We start from the raw sequence: 9,638 nt of genomic DNA on the forward strand, positions 1-9,638 counted from the left end.
TGGACGTTTTAACCTGTTAGTTTAAAGCTTAAATGTTTAGTTAATAGTATATCTCTTAGGCTTATATAAATTACTAATCTTTATGATATTCTTGTGTCTTCATGTTTGTGGTCTGTTTGTGTTTTTAAATATGAATGTATAGATAAAATATGCCTTTTAATGTTGAGATTTCCCTTTGATTTAATAGTTTCAAACATTTAAGGGAGGGGGCACAAAAGGGAAAATATTAAAAGGCCTCCAAGCTTTATAATCTAGTCTTTTAAGAAGGCTGAGAGCATCTTGGAGATATTTTTAACATTTAAATCCAATTGGATATTACCGTCACATGAAGTTTACACTTTAAAATATATCAGTGAAACAACATAAGTTCAATTGTTTGAATATGTTTTGCTTATTTTAAGTGAGCTGCTGGCATGTTTTTTATGTTCATTTTGTTTTAACTGTTTCAATTATATTTTTGTGTTAAATATTTGATCAGCAATGCCTTCTGGAATCTTACTAAAAACTAAAATATATATTTCTCACCCACTAACTTCATTATGTGGAAATTAAAGTGTACTTTGATGAAGAGTCTGTTATTGAAATTATAATAAAAAATATAGCTGAGTATGATATCCATGCAGTTCATCATTGCCTCATTTATTTTTATTTTTCAAATATCAGTCATTTAGAAGATGTTATACATATTGTATTATGATTTAAAGCCTGTTATTTAAATTCTCTTTTCTAAAAAGAAAGAAATTTTTTTTACACTAATTCATAGTCATTTGTTATTTATACTGAATAAAAATGAGAACAAGTAAAGAACAAGTTAGATGTATTTCAAATTCAATAACATCCCATATTTTATAGAAAGTCGTGTATACCCTTAATATAATACAACATTTAACATGATTACAGCTAATAGCTTTGTCCAAAAGTGTTGCTGTATTTGGAGGCTCTGAGTTTTTTTTTTTCCCATTTGATTTAAATGTATTTTATTTATTTATTTATTTTACAGCCATTGCAAAAGTAACTTGCTTCTGATTATAATAATCTAATTTATTTAATATTTCTGTTTGCTTCAATAAATCATTACTAAAAAGCAACAAACTTAATCCGAATTCTTTATTGAATTATATTCCCATTTGCAAGAACCATTAAGGACGAAACTTCTTCTGTTTATTATAGCCCCTAAGCAAGTGGTATAAGTCTGCTCTATCCACATTAGATCTAGAGATAATATAGGTGGCCCATTTGGATAGAGTCTGTGAAGACTTTTCTTAGAATAATATTTGTCCCAAGCTGTGCCGCTTTTTTGTGGTTCCCAAGCTGTGCCTCTTCTTTGTGGGTCACAAGCTGTGCGGTTTCTTCTTGGGTCGCAAGTCTGTGACATGATTTAGTTTTTTTCAACAGTTCAGCTGTGTGATGGCGGTAGGGAAGGATCTCTTTCGGAATCTGTTGGACATGCATCAGATTCTTCGAAGCCTCTTTCCAGAGGGCACCAGGGAGAACAATCCATGGTGAGCTGTGAGAGATCATTGAAAATGTTACGTGCCCAGGACTCACAGCGCTGGGATGAAATGTCTCCATAAAAGAGGAGCCCCGATGATCTTCTCTGCTATTCTCACCGCTTTTCTTACCTTCTAAAAGTATGCGGTGCTGCAGCCTCCACACCACGCAATCAGACAGCTGGTCAGAACACTCTCTATGGTGCTTCTGTAGAAGATCGTGAGAATGGGTGAGGATAGTCGGGCTCTCCTCATCTTCCGAAGGAAGTACAGGTGCTTTTTTTGAACCTTTTTACACTGCAAAAAATGTAAATCTAAGTAAGTACATTTTTCTTAAAACAAGTGCATTTCCTCTTGAATTGAGCAGGTAAGTAAGACTCTTTGCCAATGGAATAAGACAATTTACATTTAAATAACAAAAAAACACTGTAGTCTCTTACTTCAAGCGCAAAATATCTAATTTATCTTATTTTAAGGGTAAAAATGCTCCTTCCATTGGCAGATCATCTTGTTTTCCTACTCAAATTTAAGGTAAATACACTTGTTTAAAGACATTTTTACTAATTTTCAGAACGTTTTTGCAGTGTAACAGTGAGGTGGTGTTTACAGTCCAGGTTAGGTTGTCTGTAATGTGCACCCCCAGGAATTTGGTGCTGCTGACCACCCCTACTGCTGAGTCAACCAGCTGCTCCACCGTTTCTCTGTAGACCTGGTCGTTGTCATCTCTGATGAGGTCCACCACCGTAGTGTTGTCTGCAAACCTTATGATTTGATTGGTGGTGAACTTGGGGACGCAGTCATATGTCATCAGGGTGAACAGCAGGGGGCACAGTACGCAGCCTGTGCTTAGGATGATGACATCAGGGGAGTTTTGTCCGACCGGAGTTGCTGCGGTCTGTTTGTGAGGAAGTCTCATAGCCAATTGCAGAGGGGTGTTCCAGTTTCCCTATCAGATGCTGTGGGATGATGGTGTTGAAAGCTGAACTGAAGTCCAGCAACAGCATCCGCACGTGGGTGTTCTTCACCTCCAGGTGTGCTAGGCTCAGTTGAAGAGCAGAGAGGATGCCATCTTCAGTGGAGCGGTTTCATGGGTAGGCGAACTGAATGGGTCGAATGTTGGGGGAGACTGGAGACAATGTGTTCTGTGGAGTAAAAAAATTTGAGGTATGTCTTTTTTTAGCCTCCCAGGCTCCAAAAGAAGGTCATGAGAGATTAAAAATGAGTAACACAGCCTCCTTAATGGCATGAAGGGGAGGACTGTTGTTTTGAGAAGATCCATCTGGTCAGTGAAAGATATATTAATCTAACAGGGAATGGCCCTGACAAACTGAAGTTGTTTATCTTCGATGTTCAAGTGTGAAAAAGTTCTTTATGCAGGGGGTTGGTCGGCTCCCCTGTGGAGGGTGTGTGTGTGATTTTGTAAGGTATAAATGTATGTACTGAAATGCCCCAGGGAGAGCTCTGTCTTTCCGTCCGAGGATGTTAAATAAATTTGAACCTTATTTCTTGCAAGAAATGCCTCTGCCTCAGCTTGTCCAGTGAGTTGTTAAGATGTCTGTGAGGACAGCAGCCAGCTGACCTAAACACTCCTTGAACACCCGCCCAGGTATGTTATTGGGACCTGGGCCCTTTCTTGGGTTGATTCTCCTTAGAGTTTTCCTCACTTCAGCTATGTCAAGGTTGAGTGTATCTTCCCCCTGGTGTGCAATGGCTTTCACTGCCGGAGTGCTGTTTAGTGCCTCCTGGTGTGGTTGGCATTGTTGAAAAGATCCTGGACTTTCTGGCTGTGGTTCTACTTCACTGATCTGATGGCACAGTTCAAGTTGGCATGCGCTGTTTTCAGAACCTCTCTATCACCAGACTTGAAAGCTGAGTTCCGTGCTTTCAGCAATTTCCAAACCTTTTCATTCATCCAGGGTCATTGGTTTTCTTGGGTGGTGATATTCTTTGTGATGCTGACATCTTAAATGCATTTGTTGATGTAGGCTGACACAGTCATGGCATACTCATCTACATTTATTTTGTTGCCATAGGCTGCTGCAGCTTTGAACATATTCTTGTCATATTCTCTTGACTTTTCCCTCTTGATTATCCTTTCTTCCTCCATCATCTGAAGGTCTGTCTCGCCTGAATACTGGTTCTCTCTGTTCTGAGTGATTACGGAATAATCTGGTAATAACATGGACCCATCGGCAGACAGAGAGTGGCGTTCTGAGGTTGAGCAACGTATTTCATGGCTTGAGTCAGGCATGCAGGAGATACTTGATTAATCGGTCTACCCCCACTCCCACACTTGCTGATGGATCAGCTTGTCAGAAACCCCGTCTGTCCCCTCTTTAAGGGTGATTCAGAGCAATGTCAGGCTTTTCTGTGAGATTCACTTTGAACTTCAGCCCTCCACATTTCCCTCGATTTGTTAAAGGTGGCTTATGTAATCTCTCTGTTAGCGGGCAAGGCTAAGTTGTGGGAAACATCAGAGTGGCAAAACATTCCTTGCCTGTGTAATTCCTATGATTGTCATGGTCTTGGTTCTGTTGTGCTTTACTTTGTTCCCTGTTTTCCATTTTTATTGGTTTAATTCCTATTTTGTTGTAGTTTCTAGATTTATGTTGGTTTTCAGGTTTTTCTGTTGTCCTCTGTTGCCCTCTTGTTTTTGTTCCTTTCCCTTTGGCTTCCTCGTTGTCTCCTCTCACACCTGCTCCTTGTCCGCTCGTTAGCCCTGCCTTTGTCTCAGTCAGCAGTATATATTCTCTCCCTCTGCTGTCGCTCCTTGTTTGTTCCTTGTTGTTGCTGGTTTCTCATGCTGTTGTCTTCCTACCTCGTCTCCCCCTGGCTCCTCGTGTTTGGTTTCCCTTGATGTCTCCATGGTTCTGGTTTGCTTTACATTTTTAGTTGGATTTTTGGATTCCTGCCTTTGTTTACTGTTTGAATCATTAAACTGCAAGAAATCTCCTCAGCCTCTCTGCCTCTGCATTTGGGTCCTCAAACCTCAACCAAAACTTGACAATGATGACTTTTCAAAGGAACTAATATGAGTTTTTTGCCCAGTTCTTTCTAGTTCTAGTTCTAATCTACATTTGAACAGATGGGAATATTGGAAAGTTGAACGAAGAATACAAAGCTCAATTTCTTGTCAAATATAATAATACATAATATAATCTAGATATCTAGATTATATCAGATATAATCTAGATATCTAGACCATGTTTTTTTCCACACAACAGAAGAATTTCTCATAGCTTGTGGTTAACTCTGCAAGTGTACAAACTTCTTAGGGAAAGACAAAAAGTTAATTGTTTAAGTGTTTTTATAAGAAGGCATAATCCACGTTTGGTTTTACTCCCTAGTGTGTCCTGTGACAAGTCACAGAAAAAGCAGGAACTTGGAAGTAGTTTTCTTAGACTTCAAATTTGCTATGGCATGAGATTTCTGTATTTGTAAATATCTATATATCCACAGTGCTCTCATTCAAAATGAATTTAATGTTATGGTTTGCATAGTTTGCATAGTTGAATGTGACTGGGACTGAATGGGAATGTTTGCAACTATGATTTCATCAAAAATATATACCTATAATGGACTGAATTGCATTAATTTGAATTTCTGATCCTGTATATGAAAAGGCTTTAAAAAACAGCGTTTAGCTATTCAAACCTTTTTACTTTCTGAGTTGAATTAAATTAACTCAAAATACATTGATACAAAATGCATGACATATGAGCTTTTCAGGGACTGCACAAGAAGACTAAGGTCATTATGATTGGGTTAGATCATTAGCAGACAGTGCTGACATGAACTGTGACGTGAACATTTATAAAGAGCGAACATTGAGATATCCACTTTAGTAAAGAAAAGGTAGACGACAAGCATCCTTGATGTAATGCTAAGCCTCTAGGTAAATGGTAAATGGATTTTACTTGTTGTTTTTCTATTACCTATCAGCCATTATTGTTTAGAAATAAACTTTGTATTAACAATTATGTAATGACTAATTGCATCTTTTTTCTTCCTACAGATAAAGTTGATCTAGCTTTTAGAAGTGACCAGCATGCTGAATGGATCCCAGAATGAGTCTAACATGACATCTCTTAGTGAGAATCAGGAACTATTAAAAGCAATTATAGTTGGAACCCTGTCTACGGTTCCATCTGTTATTTTTCTCTACATTAATGGGACTATTCTGTTCACTCTCCGGAGTAAAGCTGTATTTCGTGACACAAGTCGGTACGTTCTTCTCTACAACCTTCTTCTGACAGACACTCTTCAGCTGGCACAGAGTCAGCTGCACTTTTTGCTTTCTAATTGCAAAGTAAAAATGGCATATTCAATCTGTATTTTCCTGAATTTCCTTGCCAGTCTCACAACTGGAATTTCTCCGCTAACACTGGTGGTAATGCCTTTAGAGAGATATGTGGCTGTGTGCTTCCCACTGAGGCACTCCTCTATCATCACCATCAGAAATACTAACGTGGTAATCATGGCAATCTGGGCAGTCAGCTCCTTAAACAATCTCATTCGTGTTTTGTGGTTCTTAAAATCTTCATCAGAAAAAATTGAGATTTGGAAGCTTAAAGACCTTTGTTCTAGAGTGTCTTTTATTCTTGGGGCTTTAACTGATGAATATGATAGAGCCTATACCTGTGTTGTGTTTGTTTCAGCTGGTGTTGCTGCAACTTTCTCCTATGTTGGTGTCATTAAAGCAGCCAGATCAGCCTCCACAAATAAAGCTTTGGCAAATAGGGCCCGTCACACCCTGCTGCTTAATTTAATTCAACTTGGGCTGAGTCTTTCCTCAACTATTTACGGCCCTCTTGTCATTGGTCTTTCCAAAATTTTAACAAGGCTGGCATTTTTATGGGTTTGGAATGTTTTGTATGTTTTTTTTATAATCTTCCCTAGATGTTTGAGCTCTCTCATCTATGGGCTCAGAGATCAGACCATCAGACCTGTACTGCTGTATTACCTATGTTGTCCTCTTAGAGTTGAAGTCACTGACTAAGTCTTTCTTTCTCCCTTCTGAAAAATGGCTATACGGTGTCCAGAGTCAATTTGGAAACTTGGTTTGCTTTGACCAAAGGGAAAAAAATGGGTACAGTTCTCTCAATACATATGTTGTCATGAAGAAATTGAGTTTAAAACTAGGATTAAAATTGATAGGCAGTAAAAAAGCATAAAAGTTAGATACTTTCATTAAAACCTGCATCTCAGAATCGAAGCTTTGAGTGGACGTTTTAACCTGTTAGTTTAAAGCTTAAATGTTTAGTTAATAGTATATCTCTTAGGCTTATATAAATTACTAATCTTTATGATATTCTTGTGTCTTCATGTTTGTGGTCTGTTTGTGATTTTAAATATAAATGCACTGTATAGATAAAATATGCCTTTTAATGTTGAGATTTCCCTTTGATTTAATAGTTTCAAACATTTAAGGGAGGGGGCACAAAAGGGAAAATATTAAAAGGCCTCCAAGCTTTATAATCTAGTCTTTTAAGAAGGCTGAGAGCATCTTGGAGATATTTTTAACATTTAAATCCAATTGGATATTACCGTCACATGAAGTTTACACTTTAAAATATATCAGTGAAACAACATAAGTTCAATTGTTTGAATATGTTTTGCTTATTTTAAGTGAGCTGCTGGCATGTTTTTTATGTTCATTTTGTTTTAACTGTTTCAATTATATTTTTGTGTTAAATATTTGATCAGCAATGCCTTCTGGAATCTTACTAAAAACTAAAATATATATTTCTCACCCACTAACTTCATTATGTGGAAATTAAAGTGTACTTTGATGAAGAGTCTGTTATTGAAATTATAATAAAAAATATAGCTGAGTATGATATCCATGCAGTTCATCATTGCCTCATTTATTTTTATTTTTCAAATATCAGTCATTTAGAAGATGTTATACATATTGTATTATGATTTAAAGCCTGTTATTTAAATTCTCTTTTCTAAAAAGAAAGAAATTTTTTTTACACTAATTCATAGTCATTTGTTATTTATACTGAATAAAAATGAGAACAAGTAAAGAACAAGTTAAATGTATTTCAAATTCAATAACATCCCATATTTTATAGAAAGTCGTGTTTACCCTTAATATAATACAATATTTAACATGATTACAGCTAATAGCTTTGTCCAAAAGTGTTGCTGTATTTGGAGGCTCTGAGTTTTTTTTTTTCCCATTTGATTTAAATGTATTTTATTTATTTATTTATTTTACAGCCATTGCAAAAGTAACTTGCTTCTGATTATAATAATCTAATTTATTTAATATTTCTGTTTGCTTCAATAAATCATTACTAAAAAGCAACAAACTTAATCCAAATTCTTTATTGAATTATATTCCCATTTGCAAGAACCATTAAGGACGAAACTTCTTCTGTTTATTATAGCCCCTAAGCAAGTGGTATAAGTCTGCTCTATCCACATTAGATCTAGAGATAATATAGGTGGCCCATTTGGATAGAGTCTGTGAAGACTTTTCTTAGAATAATATTTGTCCCAAGCTGTGCCGCTTTTTTGTGGTTCCCAAGCTGTGCCTCTTCTTTGTGGGTCACAAGCTGTGCGGTTTCTTCTTGGGTCGCAAGTCTGTGACATGATTTAGTTTTTTTCAACAGTTCAGCTGTGTGATGGCGGTAGGGAAGGATCTCTTTCGGAATCTGCTGGACATGCATCAGATTATTCGAAGCCTCTTTCCAGAGGGCACCAGGGAGAACAATCCATGGTGAGCTGTGAGAGATCATTGAAAATGTTACGTGCCCAGGACTCACAGCGCTGGGATGAAATGTCTCCATAAAAGAGGAGCCCCGATGATCTTCTCTGCTATTCTCACCGCTTTTCTTACCTTCTAAAAGTATGCGGTGCTGCAGCCTCCACACCACGCAATCAGACAGCTGGTCAGAACACTCTCTATGGTGCTTCTGTAGAAGATCGTGAGAATGGGTGAGGATAGTCGGGCTCTCCTCATCTTCCGAAGGAAGTACAGGTGCTTTTTTTGAACCTTTTTACACTGCAAAAAATGTAAATCTAAGTAAGTACATTTTTCTTAAAACAAGTGCATTTCCTCTTGAATTGAGCAGGTAAGTAAGACTCTTTGCCAATGGAATAAGACAATTTACATTTAAATAACAAAAAAACACTGTAGTCTCTTACTTCAAGCGCAAAATATCTAATTTATCTTATTTTAAGGGTAAAAATGCTCCTTCCATTGGCAGATCATCTTGTTTTCCTACTCAAATTTAAGGTAAATACACTTGTTTAAAGACATTTTTACTAATTTTCAGAACGTTTTTGCAGTGTAACAGTGAGGTGGTGTTTACAGTCCAGGTTAGGTTGTCTGTAATGTGCAACCCCAGGAATTTGGTGCTGCTGACCACCCCTACTGCTGAGTCAACCAGCTGCTCCACCGTTTCTCTGTAGACCTGGTCGTTGTCATCTCTGATGAGGTCCACCACCGTAGTGTTGTCTGCAAACCTTATGATTTGATTGGTGGTGAACTTGGGGACGCAGTCATATGTCATCAGGGTGAACAGCAGGGGGCACAGTANAGATGTTTGAGCTCTCTCATCTATGGGCTCAGAGATCAGACCATCAGACCTGTACTGCTGTATTACCTATGTTGTCCTCTTAGAGTTGAAGTCACTGACTAAGTCTTTCTTTCTCCCTTCTGAAGAATGGCTATACAATGTCCAGATTCAATTTGGAAACTTGGTTTGCTTTGACCTAGAGGGGGGAAAAAATGGGTACAGTTCTCTCAATACATATGTTGTCATGAAGAAATTAAGTTTAAAACTAGAATTAAAATTGATAGGCAGTAGAAAAGCATAATAGTTAGATACTTTCATTAAAACTTGCATCTCAGAATCGAAGCTTTGAGTGGACGTTTTAACCTGTTAGTTTAAAGCTTAAAAGTTTAGTTGAAGGTATATCTCTTAGGGTTATATAAATTATTAATCTTTATGATATTCTTGTGTTTTCATGTTTGTGGTCTGTTTGTGATTTTCAATATCAAAGCACTGAATAGATAAAATATGCATCTTGGTTAGTGTTGCACCAATACCGATACCAGTGGTGGTGTTGGTATCAGTGAGTACCAACAAATGGGACACCGATACCATTTTGAGAGCTAAGTAGTTTGCTTTT

General features: G+C 37.3%; 1 protein-coding gene across 2 annotated transcripts; it reads left to right on the plus strand.

Moving 5' to 3' along the window:
- Positions 1 to 5,349: 5,349 nt before the first annotated feature.
- Positions 5,350 to 6,593, plus strand: LOC107082937 (olfactory receptor 1571-like). Of its 2 annotated transcripts, none has more exons than XM_015371834.1 (2): positions 5,350 to 5,385; positions 5,506 to 6,593. In XM_015371834.1, the coding sequence occupies exon 2, from the start codon at positions 5,539 to 5,541 to the stop codon at positions 6,487 to 6,489; it is 951 nt and encodes a 316-aa protein (XP_015227320.1). In that variant the 5' UTR covers positions 5,350 to 5,385; positions 5,506 to 5,538; the 3' UTR covers positions 6,490 to 6,593. The 2 variants fall into 2 exon arrangements, with proteins under 2 accessions (XP_015227320.1, XP_015227319.1); XM_015371833.1 differs by having other exon boundaries at positions 5,351 to 5,392.
- Positions 6,594 to 9,638: the final 3,045 nt, after the last annotated feature.

This window comes from Cyprinodon variegatus, unplaced genomic scaffold (genome assembly GCF_000732505.1).
Source record: "Cyprinodon variegatus isolate N-32 unplaced genomic scaffold, C_variegatus-1.0 Scaffold65, whole genome shotgun sequence".
Taxonomy (NCBI): Eukaryota; Metazoa; Chordata; class Actinopteri; order Cyprinodontiformes; family Cyprinodontidae; genus Cyprinodon; species Cyprinodon variegatus.

Bases quoted from the DNA above. Each gene is read 5' to 3' on its own strand.
- LOC107082937 (XM_015371834.1), top strand. From the start codon at position 5,539: ATGCTGAATGGATCCCAGAATGAGTCTAACATGACATCTCTTAGTGAG.